This window comes from Myxocyprinus asiaticus, chromosome 20, assembly GCF_019703515.2.
Source record: "Myxocyprinus asiaticus isolate MX2 ecotype Aquarium Trade chromosome 20, UBuf_Myxa_2, whole genome shotgun sequence".
In the NCBI taxonomy this organism is placed as follows: domain Eukaryota; kingdom Metazoa; phylum Chordata; class Actinopteri; order Cypriniformes; family Catostomidae; genus Myxocyprinus; species Myxocyprinus asiaticus.
In genome coordinates this window covers 9,395,085-9,409,348 of record NC_059363.1, presented here as the reverse complement: position 1 = coordinate 9,409,348, position 14,264 = coordinate 9,395,085, and the positions used below count along the sequence as shown (strand labels likewise).

The following is a 14,264-nucleotide window of genomic DNA, read 5'->3' as shown; positions in this document are numbered from 1 at the left end:
GTGGTAAATTCAGTTGATTGGACATGATTTGAAAAGGCACACACCTGTCTATATAAGGTCCCACAGTTAACAGTGCATGTCAGAGCACAAACCAAGCCATGAAGTCCAAGGACTTGTCTGTAGACCTCTGAGACAGGATTGTATCGTGGCACAGACCTGGGGAAGGGTACAGAAAAATTTCTGCAGCACTGAAGATCCCAATGAGCACAGTGGCCTCCATCATCCGTAAATGGAAGAAGTTTGTAACCACCAGGACTATTCCTAGAGCTGGCCGCCTGGCCAAACTGAGCAACCGGGGGAGAAGGGCCTTAGTCAGGGAGGTGACCAAGAACCCGATGGTCACTCTGACAGAGCTCCAGCGTTTCTCTGTGAAGAGAGGATTAGTTAACCTTCCAGAAGAACAACCATCTCTGCAGCACTCCACCAATCAGGCCTGTATGGTAGAGTGGCCAGATGGAAGCCACTCCTCAATAAAAGGCACATGACAGCCCACCTGGAGTTTGACAAAAGGCACCTGATGGACTCTCAGACAATGAGAAACAAAATTCTCTGGTCAGATGAAACAAAGATTGAACTCTTTGGCCTGAATGGCAAGCGTCATGTCTGGAGGAAACCAGGCACCGCTCATCACCTGGCCAATACCATCCCTACAGTGAAGCATGGTGGTGGCAGCATCATGCTGTGGGGATGTTTTTCAGTGGCAGGAACTGGGAGACCAGTCAGGATCGAGGGAAAGATGAATGCAGCAATGTACAGAGACACGCTTGATGAAAACCTGCTCCAGGGCGCTCTGGACCTCAGACTGGGGCGAAGGTTCATCTTCCAACAGGACAACGACCCTAAGCACACAGACAAGATAACAAAGGAGTGGGTACGGGACAACTCTGTGAATGTCCTTGAGTGGCCCAGCCAGTGCCCAGACTTGAACCCGATTGAACATCTCTGTAGAGATCTGAAAATGGCTGTGCACCAACGCTCCCCATCCAACCTGATGGAGCTTGAGAGGTCCTGCAAAGAAGAATGGGAGAATCTGCCCAAAAATAGGTGTGCCAACCTTGTAGCATCATACTCAAAAAGACTTGAGGCTGTAATTGGTGCCAAAGGTGCTTCAACAAAATATTGAGCAAAGGCTGTGAATACTTATGTACATGTGATTTTTTTTTTCTTTTTTTCTTTTCTTTTTTTAATAAATTTGCAAAGATTTCAAACAAACTTCTTTCACGTTGTCATTATGGGGTATTGTTTGTAGAATTTTGAGGAAAATAATGAATTTAATCCATTTTGGAATAAGGCTGTAACATAACAAAATGTGGAAAAAGTGAAGCGCTGTGAATACTTTCCGGATGCACTGTATGCTTCATCTTTTAATATTTGCAATGCTGAATACCTAACTGAATACTATAAAGTACGTCTTGATGTTCCAAGCTTTACTTTACCTTGTTTCTCTTTTTCAGTTGTAGCTCCAATGGCAAAATTAGTCGCTGACAAAGAAGGTACATATCCAGTTAACCATTAAATTCAAAATAACACAGTATCTCATTGATGAATCAATGCATCATCAGATGTTGGCAATGGTTTCAAAGATAGTCAGTTATGACTGCTGTTTTGTTGAAATGCTGCAAAAGAAGGCTGTCATAAGACAAGTGTCAACTTACTCTTGCAGTTCAGATGCTATTCTAAAGTTACATCCACATGTTTTGCAGCACCTGAGGTAACCACCATTTTAGAGGCAGAAGTCGTTAAGGAGAAAGCTAAACCAGCCACTAAGATGAAAGGTATGATTTACTGTGTTAACAATCAAATTAACATTATTCCTTAGCAAAATTAAAGATTATGATTAGGGTTTTTTTTCTCTCTCTCTTTAAACATTTTTATATTATAATCATTGTAGATGCTGAAGTCATCAAGGAGAAAGTTAAACCAGCTCCTGTAAAGAAAGGTATGTATGTCTTTTAAATCCAGCATGTACTTTAGCTTTACACTGTATTTACACGATATGATTATTCTCACATTGCACAATACTGTTTTATAGAGCCTGAGGTTGCTAAAGAAAAGACACCTGAACCAACACCAGAACATGCAATGAAAGGTGTTAATAAACAGTGCAAAACAGTATATTTATGCTTTATCTTTTAATATTTGCAATGTTGAATACCTAACTGAATGCTATAAAGTACGTCTTGATGTTCCAAGCTTTACCTTGTTTCTCTTTTTCAGTTGTAGCTCCAAAGAAGGCAAAACCAGTCCCTGACAAAGAAGGTACATATCCAGTTAACCATTAAATTCAAAATCATTTAAATGACACAGTATCTCATTGATGAATCAATGCATCATCAGATGTTGGCAATGGTTTCAAAGATAGTTAGTTATGACTGCTGTTTTGTTGAAATGCTGCAAAAGAATGCTGTCATAAGACAAGTGTCAACTTACTCTTGCAGTTCAGATGCTATTCTAAAGTTAAATCCACATGTTTTGCAGCACCTGAGGTAACCAAAGAAAAGCCCAAGCCAGCACCAAAGAAAGGTAAACCCTACTTTTATTTTGACCATATTGTCAAAGAAATAAATCCACTGGCCTGTAAATGTTAATCGTTTGCTTGTTTCTAAATATAAATTTTTTTCACCATTTTAGAGGCAGAAGTCGTTAAGGAGAAAGCTAAACCAGCTGCTGTAAAGAAAGGTATGTATGTCTTTTAAATCCAGCATGTACTTTAGCTTTACACTGTATTTACACAATATGATTATTCTCACATGACACGATACTGTTTTATAGAGCCTGAGGTTGCTAAAGAAAAGACACCTGAACCAACACCAGAACATGCAATGAAAGGTGTTAATAAACAGTGCAAAACAGTATATTTATGCTTTATCTTTTAATATTTGCAATGTTGAATACCTAACTGAATGCTATAAAGTACGTCTTGATGTTCCAAGCTTTACCTTGTTTCTCTTTTTCAGTTGTAGCTCCAAAGAAGGCAAAACCAGTCCCTGACAAAGAAGGTACATATCCAGTTAACCATTAAATTCAAAATCATTTAAATGACACAGTATCTCATTGATGAATCAATGCATCATCAGATAATGGCAATGGTTTCAAAGATAGTTAGTTATGACTGCTGTTTTGTTGAAATGCTGCAAAAGAATGCTGTCATAAGACAAGTGTCAACTTACTCTTGCAGTTCAGATGCTATTCTAAAGTTAAACCTACATGTTTTGCAGCACCTGAGGTAACCAAAGAAAAGCCCAAGCCAGCACCAAAGAAAGGTAAACCCTACTTTTATTTTGACCATATTGTCAAAGAAATAAATCCACTGGCCTGTAAATGTTAATCGTTTGCTTGTTTCTAAATATACATTTTTTTCACCATTTTAGAGGCAGAAGTCGTTAAGGAGAAAGCTAAACCAGCTGCTGTAAAGAGAGGTATGTATGTCTTTTAAATCCAGCATGTACTTTAGCTTTACACTGTATTTACACAATATGATTATTCTCACATGACACGATACTGTTTTATAGAGCCTGAGGTTGCTAAAGAAAAGACACCTGAACCAACACCAGAACATGCAATGAAAGGTGTTAATAAACAGTGCAAAACAGTATATTTATGCTTTATCTTTTAATATTTGCAATGTTGAATACCTAACTGAATGCTATAAAGTATGTCTTGATGTTCCAAGCTTTACTTTACCTTGTTTCTCTTTTTCAGTTGTAGCTCCAAAGAAGGCAAAACCAGTCCCTGACAAAGAAGGTACATATCCAGTTAACCATTACATTTTTCATTTAAATGACACAGTACCTCATTGATGAATCAATGCATCATCAGATGCTGGCAATGGTTTCAAAGATAGTCAGTTATGACTGCTGTTTTGTTGAAATGCTGCAAAAGAATGCTGACTTGAGACAAGTGTCAAATTATTCTTGCAGCTCAGATACTATTCTAAAGTTAAACCAACATGTTTTGCAGAACCTGAGGTAGCCAAAGAAAAGCCCAAGCCAGCACCAAAGAAAGGTAAACCCTACTTTTATTTTGACCATAATGTAAAACAAAACAAAAATCCACTGGCCTGTCAATGTTAATCGTTTGTTTCTAAATATTAAATTTTTTCACCATTTTAGAGGCAGAAGTCATTAAGGAGAAAGCTAAACTTGCCCCTGAGATGAAAGGTTTGATTTACTGTGTTAACAATCAAATTAACATCTCGGTTACTGTCGTAACCTCCGTTCCCTGATGGAGGGAACGAGACGTTGTGTCGATGTAGTGACACTAGGGGTCGCCCTTGGGAGCCCCAAACACCTCAGATCTTTGAGAAAAGGCCAGTGAGAATTGGCGAGTGGAATTTACATGCCACTCCCCCAGACATACGGGTATAAAAGGAGCTGGCTCGCAACCACTCACTCAGGTTTTGTGTTGAGGAGCCGAGACAGGGTCCCGGACATTTCAGCGGGTAGTACAGCATTGTGGCAGGGGGGACACAATGTCTCGTTCCCTCCATCAGGGAACGGAGGTTACGACAATTACCGAGACTTTCCCCTTCTGTCACTCAGTCGATGTTGTGTCAATGTAGTGACACTAGGGGTCCCTATACGAAGCGCCACAACTAGCTGAACCGTGTTACGTGGACTACCGGTGCAGGTGCAAGCAAGCTACTGTGTACGTAGTAGCAGGTGCACCGGTCTGCACGTAGCCTCCCCCAATGCCCAAAAATGTTTGTATAGTTCCTCACATCCCTGGGGGGGAAGAGACATATCTAGTATGGGAGCAGGCAGCGTCAGCCACGGCCTTTTCACTCTATGTTTTCTCTCCACAGAGTATTCAGTTATTCAGCTGGGGCCATTTTAACGCTCAATATATGCGCCAGGGAAGGTGTTCTTTTCCTATCCTATTCTTTCAGGGGGAAAAGACCCCGCGGAGACCACATCCTGCACGGAGGGGAGGTTACATGTGGCAAGCACGTCATGTGGGCTCAGAGCTGCTCATGGAATAGGTGTGGTGGTAGGTCCTGCCTGAAAGGGGAGGAGCTCTACAAACACAGCGACCGGGACAGAGAGGACTCTGTCGAAGGGAGACGCAGGTACATACTGCGGAAAATACATCATAGGGGGTTACCGGAGTAACTGGCACCTGTGGAGCACCTACCTCAGTAAGGGCATATTAGCACACGTACTGGTTCCGTATGTGAATTCCTCCACTGAATTCATGAGTCACAGGGCTAGGGAGGAAGTATATCCTGGGTTCAAGGGTTCGTGAACTCGCATGGGAAAAGAAGCTCACATCTTTGCCTCTTTGGAGGGGAAAGGCGCTATATGCAAGCGATACACCCGGCCAGCTCTCCGTATTGCCGAACTTACCTGTTCGTACCTGACTGAACACAGGACGAAACCAGCTCAACCCGGAGATTGTAAAATCTTGCGAAGGTATTGGGTGTCACCCAGCCCGCTGCCCTGCAGATGTCTGCTAGAGAGGTGCCATGGGCCAGTGCCCACGAGGATGCCAGACTCCTTGTGGAGTGTGCTCGTACTCCCGAAGGGCCGGGCACGACCTGGGCCTGGTATGCCATATTGATGGCATCCATGATCCAGTGGGCAAGCCTCTGTTTGGAGACAGCGTTCCCTTTCCGCTGTCCGCCAAAGCAGACAAAGAGCTGCTCAGAGCATCTAAAGCTCTGCGTGCGATCCAAGTAGATGCGCAAAATACGCACCGGACACAGCAACGACAGGGCTGGGTCTGCCTCCTCCTGGGGCAGCGCTTGTAGGTTCACCACCTGATCCCTGAAGGGGGTTGTTGGAACCTTGGGCAAATAGCCCGGCCGGGGTCTCAGAATTATGTGAGAGTCACCAGGACCGAACTCCAGGCAGGTATCGCTGACAGAGAACGCTTGCAGGTCCCCGACCCTCTTGATGGAGGTGAGCGCAATCAGGAGGGCCAACTTCAAGGAGAGGGCTTTCAACTCGACTGACTCTAGCAGCTCAAAGGGGGCTCCGCGAAGGCCCAGGAGGACCACAGAGAGATCCCATGAGAGGAACAGGCATGGCCTAGGAGGATTCAGCCTCCGGGTGCCTCTCAGGAACCTGATGATCAGGTGCTGCTTCCCTAAGGACTTACCATTCACTGTATCGTGGTGTGCCGCTATGGTGGCCACATACACCTTCAAGGTGGAGGGGGACAGCCATTCCTCCAGCCTCTCCTGCAGGAAGGAAAGCACTGACTGCGCATCTCTGAGGGTCTTCAGCTCGGGAAGAACACCAATTCACGAACCGATGCCACTTCAGGGTATAAAGCTGCCTCGTGGAGGGAGCTCTGGCCTGACTGATCGTGTCTACCACTGCTGGTGGTAGCCACTTAGGTCTTCCGCGTCCCGTCCAAGGGCCAGACATGGAGTTTTCAGAGATCTGGGCACGGGTGCCAGATGGTGCCCCGTCCCTGAGAAAGAAGGTCCTTCCTCAGGGGAATTCACCAGGGAGGGGCTGTTGCAAGGAGCGTTAGGTCTGAGAACCAAGTCTGGGTGGGCCAATACGGGGCCACGAGGGAGACCTGCTCCTCGTCCTTCCTGATCTTTGCTGAACCGACTCCAAATCAGCTGGACCACCTGGGGGTGGAGTCTCCACTCTCCCCTGAGCGTCACCTGCCCTGACATCGTCCGCTGTGGCATTGAGGTTGCCCAGGATGTGAGTGGCCCGCAGCGACCTCAGTCGCCGCTGACTCCATAGGAGGAGACGGCGGGCGAGTTGCGACATGCGACGTGAGCGTAAGCCACGTTGGCGATTTATATATGCTACTGTTGCTGTGTTGTCCGTCCAGACCAACACATGCTTGCCCCGGATCAACGGCAAAAGCCTCCGTAGGGCGAGAAATACTGCCAGCAACTCAAGGCAGTTGATGTGCCAACACAGTCATGGTCCTGTCCAGGAGCCAGCATCTGTGTGCCCGTTGCACACGGTGCCCCAGCCTCGCTTGGAAGTGTCTGCGTAATGGCGACGCACCTGGACACTTGCTGTAGGGGAACTCCTGCCCATAGAAATGCAAGGTCTGTCCAAGGGCTGAACAAGAGGCGGCAGATCGGCGTGATGGCCACGTGATGTGTGCCGCGGTGCCATGCCCATCTCAGGACTCGAGGCTGATGCCAGTGCTGAAGTGGTCTCATATGCATCAACCCTAGTGGCATGACTGTCGCAGAGGATGCCATATGCCCCAGGAGCCTCTGAAAGTGTTTCAGTGGAACCGCTGTTCACTGCTTGAACAATTTCAGGCAGTTCAGCACCAACTGCGCACGCTCGCTCGTGAGGAACGCTATCATCGAGACTGAGTCTAACTCCATGCCGAGAAAAGAGATGCTCTGAACCAGGGAGAGCTAGCTCTTTTCCCAGTTGACCCAAAGCCCTAGCCAGCTGAGGTGCCTGAGCACGAGGTCCCTGTGTTTGCACAGCAACTCTCGAGAGTGAGCTAGAATCAGCAAGTCGTCGAGTTAGTTGAGTATGCAGACGCCCACTTCCCTTAACGGGGCAAGAGCTGCCTCTGCGACTTTCGTGAAGACGTGAGGGGACAGGGACAGGCCGAAGGGGAGGACCTTGTACTGATATGCCCGGCCGTCAAAAGCAAACCATAGGAAGGTTCTGTGTCGAGGTAGAACCGAGACGTGAAAGTATGCATCCTTCAGGTCTACTGCTGTGAACCAATCTTGATGCCGGACACATGGCAAAATGTGCTTTGGCATCTGCATCTTGAATGGGAGTCTGTGCAAGGCCCGGTCCAGAACTCGCAGGTCCAAGATTGGCCGCATCCCACCGCCTTTCTTCAGTACAATGAAGTAAGGGCTGTAAAACCCTTTCTTCATCTCAGCTGGAGGGACAGGCTCTATCGTGCCCTTGCGCAGAAGGGTCTCAATCTCCACGCGCAAGGTGGCGGCATTCTCGCCCTTCACCGAAGTGAAGTGGACGCCGCTGAACCGGGGCGGGTGCCTGGCGAACTGAATCGTGTAGCCGAGTCAGATGGTTCTGGCCAACCACCGCGACAGGTTGGAAAGCGCTAGCCATGCGTCCAAGCTCCGGGTGAGGGGCACTAAGGGGATGATTGTGTTTAACGTACCTGTGGGTGGGGCCTCACTGCGGGAGGGAGCAGGGGATGCCACGTCGAGGAGCCTCGCTTCATCTCGAACTCGTGGCTGCGCTGAGGGGACCCTCGAAGCACTTACCTTGCTTCATGTACCCGGCGTCGGTGGGGTCACCGTCCACATAGTCCGTCACAACCACCTGGCCGTGGGTGTGAATGTGGTGCAACAGGACGTGCGAAGGTGGGTGCTCAGTGCCCAGTTGCCATGATAACGGCGGTCGTAAACACTGGGTATGTGACCCAGGGAGTGAGGAAACTGCTCTTTTATTAAGAATGTGGGTACCGCAGCCCATTCGGCTGGGGGATGGAGTGGTCTGGATACCAGCTCCGGGTTTGCAGCAGACATCTCGCTCCCTGGGTCGTCCGTCTCAGGGGCGCATAGGAGCCTTCCGGGTCTTCGTGCCAGCCCGTGAGGTGGGGGGCATCAGCTTCCTGCGGGGGGCTCTATGCTGGGGCCAAGAACTGGGCTCGGGCAGAGGCGGAGCTGCCTGGGCTTTCGCCACCGCAGGGGGACGCCCTCGGCGAGCAGACGGGATACGGGATGTTGAGCCATGCCAGGGCAAGATGTGTTGTATAGCCTCCATCTGCTCCCTCACCGCCGAGAACTGCTGGGCGAAGTCCTCAACGGTGTCGCCAAATAGGCCAATCTGGAATCCCTCATCTCAACCAGATTCAGCCACAGGTGGCGTTTCTGGACCACGAGGGTGGACATCGCCTGCCCGAGAGCTCGCGCCGTGACCTTCGTCACCCGGAGAGCAAGGTCAGTCACCGAGCGCAGCTCCTGCATCACATCAGGATCAGGACTACCCACATGCAGTTCCTTTAGTGCCTTGGCTTGGTGTACTTGCAGGAGGGCCATGGCATGCAGGGCAGAGGCGGCCTGACCAGCAGCACTGTAGGCTTTGGCCATCAGAGACGACGTCATCCTACAGGCCTTGGAAGGGAAGTGCCGGGTGATCCCACCAGGTGGCTGCGCTTTGCGGACACAGGTGCACCGCAACTGCCTTATCCACCTGAGGGACCTCCGTATACCCGTGGGCTGCCCCGCCATCGAGGGTAGTGAGAGCGGATGAGCTGGGAGGTTGGTTTCAGGCAGAAAAAGGTGCCCTCCATGACCTCATCAGCTCGTCCTGCACTTCTGGGAAGAAAGGGACTTGGGGGGGGTGGTGCGTGGCTGTGGAGGGTGGAAGGTTCCACTCCAACCCGACACATGCGGCGGCCCAGGCGAGCATGGTGGTCATCTTGCCGTCAGCCTCAGACTGGGCGGCCGACCCGAAGGTGGCAGCCCAGTCAAGTCCTCAGCGTCTGACATCGCCAGTACGCTCTCCGATGCAGCGATCGAGCACTCATCCTGCTCCGGAGCTCTGAAAGGGACACTAAGCTGGCCCTGGGGCGAGCTGGTTTCCTCTCGGAACTCTCCAGGGGCAAACGATCGTGCTGGGGAATGGGAGGTCCGTGGGGATTTACCCGGCGGAGCCGCGCCCATTGAAGCCCCCAAATCGGCTCCAGCGCCAGCCGGGCTGGCCTAGTATTCAGAGGTAGAAGGCACAGCGTGGGGGGGCGGCAAGAGTGGCTTTCCCCCGGAAGAAGGAAAGCCGCGACCGCAACGTTGCCATGGTCATATTCTCACAATGAGAACATGAACCATCCACGAACGCTGCCTCAGTGTGATTACGACCCAGACACGTGAGGCAGCACCCGTGGCCGTCGGAAGCAGAGAGATAGCGACCACATCCAGGAATCACACAAAGATGGAAAGGCATCTTGAAAAAGACGCGTCTTTAAAAAGACGTTCACGTCAATGTGTTTGCTCTAATAGAGAAAATATTCTCTTTGCAGGAATATAAACTCTCTTAGTGCTGTTGAAGCCCCAGGGGCATAATCTGCACAGATCTGTGCAGAAGGAGAGAAAAGCTGCTGAAATGCGCCTTATATCCAACAGCAAACGCTTCTTGGGAGGTGAATGGACCGGTAGTGGAAGACAGCTTGCTGACACACAACCGCTCGGCTCTGAAGAAAAAATCTGAATGAGTGGTTGCAAGCCAGCTCCTTTTATACCCGTATGTCTGGGGTAGTGGCATGCAAATTCCACTCGCCAATTCTCATTGGCCTTTTCTCAAAGATCTGAGGTGTTTGGGGCTCCCAAGGGCGACCCCTAGTGTGACAGAAGGGGAATATTATTCCTTAGCAAAATTAAAGATTATGATCAGGGTTTATTTTCTCTCTCTTTAAACATTTTTATATTATAATCATTGTAGAGGCTGAAGTCATCAAGGAGAAAGCTAAACCAGCTCCTGTAAAGAAAGGTATGTATGACTTTTAAATCCAGCATGTACTTTAGCTTTACACTGTATTTACACGATATGATTATTCTCACATGACACAATACTTTTTTATAGAGCCTGAGGTTGCTAAAGAAAAGGCACCTGAACCAACACCAGAACCTGCAATGAAAGGTGTTAATAAACAGTGCAAAACAGTATATTTATGCTTTATCTTTTAATATTTGCAATGTTGAATACCTAACTGAATGCTATAAAGTACGTCTTGATATTCCAAGCTTTTCTTTACCTTGTTTCTCTTTTTTAGTTGTAGTTCCAAAGGCAAAATTAGTCCCTGACAAAGAAGGTACATATCCAGTTAACCATTAAATTCAAAATCATTTAAATGACACAGTATCTCATTGATGAATCAATGCATCATCAGATGTTGGCAATGGTTTCAAAGATAGTCAGTTATGACTGCTGTTTTGTTGAAATGCTGCTAAACAATGCTGACATGAGACAAGTGTCAACTTACTCTTGCAGTTCAGATGCTATTCTAAAGTTAAATCCACATGTTTTGCAGCACCTGAGGTAACCAAAGAAAAGCCCAAGCCAGCACCAAAGAAAGGTAAACCCTACTTTTATTTTGAGCATAATGTAAAACAAAACAAAAATCCACTGGCCTGTAAATGTTAATCGTTTGCTTGTTTCTAAATATTACATTTTTTCACCATTTTAGAGGCAGAAGTCATTAAGGAGAAAGCTAAACCAGCCCCTAAGATGAAAGGTTTGATTTACTGTGTTAAGAATTAAATCACCAATTTTTCCAACAACATTCATGATTATGCTAAAAAAATTTTTTTTTACATTATCATTGTTTTAGAGGCTCAAGAGAAAGCTAAACCAGCCCCTGAGAAAAAAGGTTGGAGTTACCATTTATTTATTCATAATTAATGTATATCTTGTGTGGTTTCTTTATGTTTCACTTACCTTAAAATCTCTAAATATTATTATTGCCATTTCAGAGGCTGAAGTCATCAAGGAGAAAGTTAAAACAGCTCCTGTAAAGAAAGGTATGGATGTTTATGAAATCACCCTGTATACTGTTGCTTTCTACTGTATAATGATCATTCATCACACAAAAAAATACTGTTTCATAGTGCCTGAAGTTGCAAAAGAAAAAGCACCTAAGCCAACACCAGAACCCTCAAAGAAAGGTATTAGTATACCAGAATAGCTGTCTTTGAACATTTGCAATTTTGAATACATGCCTGAATCTCATACTGTATACAGTATATTTCCATATACCAAAACCCTCATTTACCTTGTAACCACTTTTCAGTTGAGGTTTCAAAGGAAAAGGCAAAACCAGTCCCTGAAAAGGAAGGTAAATGTGATGTTATGAGACAACTGTCAGCTCACATCTAAATTTTAACTGTTTTTCTAAAGTTAAACCTCATGTTTTGCAGCACCTGAGATAACAAAAGAAAAGCCAAAGCCAGCACAAGAGAAAGGTAAATCCTACTTTAATTTATGTATGAGAGAAGATGTTAATCGTTTTCTTTTGTATAAATATTTTATATTTATTGTATATTTTATATATGTGTGTATTATTTTAGAAGTCGAAGCCATCAAAGAAAAAGTTAAACCGGCCTTTAACAGCCTGTCTACACCGGACGCGAGCGGCGTGTCACATTGCGTCAAAAACAATAGAACCCCATTATAATCAATGATGCTGTCTGCACTGGAAGCGTTCGTTGCGACGCATCTATTGCGTCGACAATAAACGGGTGTCACGTTCCATTTTGCGCTGCACGCGCTGACGCTCCTACGCAAATTAAACGGTTTAGAATGTTCGTGTCAACAGCGCCCGGTGTAGACGGGGTGTACGAAGAAAGGTTTGAGTTACTGTGTTAAGAATTAAATCACGGGGGCCTGCGTAGCTCAGTGAGTAAAAATGCTGACTACCACCTCTGGAGTTCACGAGTTCGAATACCAGGGCGTGCTGAGTGGCTCCAGCCAGGTCTCCTAAGCAACCAAATTGGCCCAGTTGCTTGGGAGGGTAGAGTCACATGGGGTAACCTCCTTGTGGTCGCTATAATGTGGTACGCTCTCGGTGGGGCGCGTGGCGATTTGTGCGTGGATGCCCCGGAGAATGGCGTGTAGCCTACACGCCCTATGTCTCCGTGGTAATGCGCTCAACTAGCCACATGATAAGATGCACAGGTTGACGGTCTCAGATGCGGATACGCATGGTGAGTTGTGCGTGGATGCCGTGGAGAATAGCGTGAAGCCTCCACGCGCTAAGTCTCGGCCACGTGATAAGATGTGCGGATTGATGGTTTCAGACACAGAGGCAACTGAGATTCGTCCTCCGCCCACCGGATTGAGGCGAGTCACTATGCCACCACGAGGACTTAGAGCGCATTGGGAATCGGGCATTCCAAATTGGGGAGAAATAAAAAATGAAATCACAATTTATGGCAACAACATTTCTGATTATTCTAAAAAATTCCTTTTTCTAAACATTTTTACATTATCATAATTTTAGAGGCTGAAGTCATTAAGGAAAAGGCTAAACCAGCCCCTGAGAAGAAAGGTGAATTAAATCTTACACTCTATTAAAGATCACCCACATTGATTTCACTCAGTCTAATTTAAAGATAATGCTAGAAATCTATTACATCCTGAAAATATTTTCACATCATTGCCATTTCAGGGACTGAAGTCATCAAGGAGAAAGCTAAACCAGCTCCTGTAAAGAAAGGTATAGATATCAATGAAAAATGAATATCTTTTATCAAGACCATTTTAAGATAATGCTAATTCATTTTCTTTATTTTGTTACCATCACAATATTAGAAGTCATTAAAGAGAAAACTTAAAAAAAAATTAAGCAAAAGATATAATATTATGTTTTGCTTTCTCAAATTTGTTTTATTTATTATGTAACACTTTAGAGGCTGAAGCAATTAAGGAGAAAGTTAAACCAGCCCCTGAGAAGAAAGGTGAGTTTCATGTGTGATTTTACTTATGTTAAATATAAACAAATTAAAGTAACAAGCAAGCCCAAGAAAATGTAACGGTTATACTATAGATACTTTACAATGTCTACATTTTCATATCACTTCCGTTTCAGAGGCTGTAGTCATTAAAGAGAAAGTTAAACCAGTTCCTGTAAAGAAAGGTATGGTTATCATTGAAATCATTGTGCGTATACTGTTTCTTTCTACCATATGATGATTATTCATCACATGACACAAGAGCCTGAAGTTGCTAAAAAAAAATGGCACCTGAAGTTTTCTCCCTTCAGTCCTTTTAGGACATTATTCATGAAGCAAACATTAAATAATAAGACTTCGTTCTTTGCATCAATATTTCAATGCCTGAAGTTGCTTTGCATGATTGAAACTGACATCCTTACTCTGTTTTGTAGAACCTGAAGTCATCAAAGTGAAAGCAAAACCAGCCCCTGAGAAGAAAGGTTTGATTAACTGTGTTAACAATCAAATTAGCATTATCCCTAAGCAAAATTGGTAGTTTCTCTAAACATTTCCTATATTATAATTATGATAGAGGCTGAAGTCATCAAGGAGAAAGTTAAACCAGCTCCTGTAATGAAAGGTATGTATATTAATGAAATCATCCCATATGCTGTTGCTTTCCATTGTATGATGAATGTTCATCACGACACAATATTATTTTATAGAGTCTGAAGTTGCTAAAGACAAGGCACCTGAACCAGTGCCAGAACCTGCAATGAAAGATATTCATATGTAGAATATGTATATAGCATACTGCACAGCAGTTTTTATGTTTTAAAATTGTGCAATATTAAAAATGTAAGATTACATTGTTGCTTTAATTTTCTAGAAAGGATTATGAAGTATGGTGCCT

General features: G+C 45.6%; 1 protein-coding gene across 1 annotated transcript in view; it reads left to right on the top strand.

Annotated features, from left to right (window-relative positions):
• LOC127410792 (titin-like) overlaps positions 1–14,264 on the top strand; it is a 72,937-nt gene that overhangs the window by 44,843 nt on the left and 13,830 nt on the right. Inside the window, exons 80-102 of the mRNA XM_051645998.1 lie at positions 1,892–1,939; positions 2,033–2,089; positions 2,218–2,259; positions 2,479–2,523; positions 2,632–2,679; positions 2,773–2,829; positions 2,958–2,999; positions 3,219–3,263; positions 3,372–3,419; positions 3,513–3,569; positions 3,703–3,744; positions 3,961–4,005; positions 4,113–4,160; positions 10,362–10,409; positions 11,528–11,584; positions 11,710–11,754; positions 11,837–11,881; positions 12,919–12,966; positions 13,087–13,134; positions 13,328–13,375; positions 13,507–13,554; positions 13,804–13,851; positions 13,944–13,991. Of these exons, the coding sequence (XP_051501958.1) occupies positions 1,892–1,939; positions 2,033–2,089; positions 2,218–2,259; positions 2,479–2,523; positions 2,632–2,679; positions 2,773–2,829; positions 2,958–2,999; positions 3,219–3,263; positions 3,372–3,419; positions 3,513–3,569; positions 3,703–3,744; positions 3,961–4,005; positions 4,113–4,160; positions 10,362–10,409; positions 11,528–11,584; positions 11,710–11,754; positions 11,837–11,881; positions 12,919–12,966; positions 13,087–13,134; positions 13,328–13,375; positions 13,507–13,554; positions 13,804–13,851; positions 13,944–13,991 (1,107 nt within the window). The remainder of the gene's footprint in view (positions 1–1,891; positions 1,940–2,032; positions 2,090–2,217; positions 2,260–2,478; positions 2,524–2,631; positions 2,680–2,772; positions 2,830–2,957; positions 3,000–3,218; positions 3,264–3,371; positions 3,420–3,512; positions 3,570–3,702; positions 3,745–3,960; positions 4,006–4,112; positions 4,161–10,361; positions 10,410–11,527; positions 11,585–11,709; positions 11,755–11,836; positions 11,882–12,918; positions 12,967–13,086; positions 13,135–13,327; positions 13,376–13,506; positions 13,555–13,803; positions 13,852–13,943; positions 13,992–14,264) is intronic.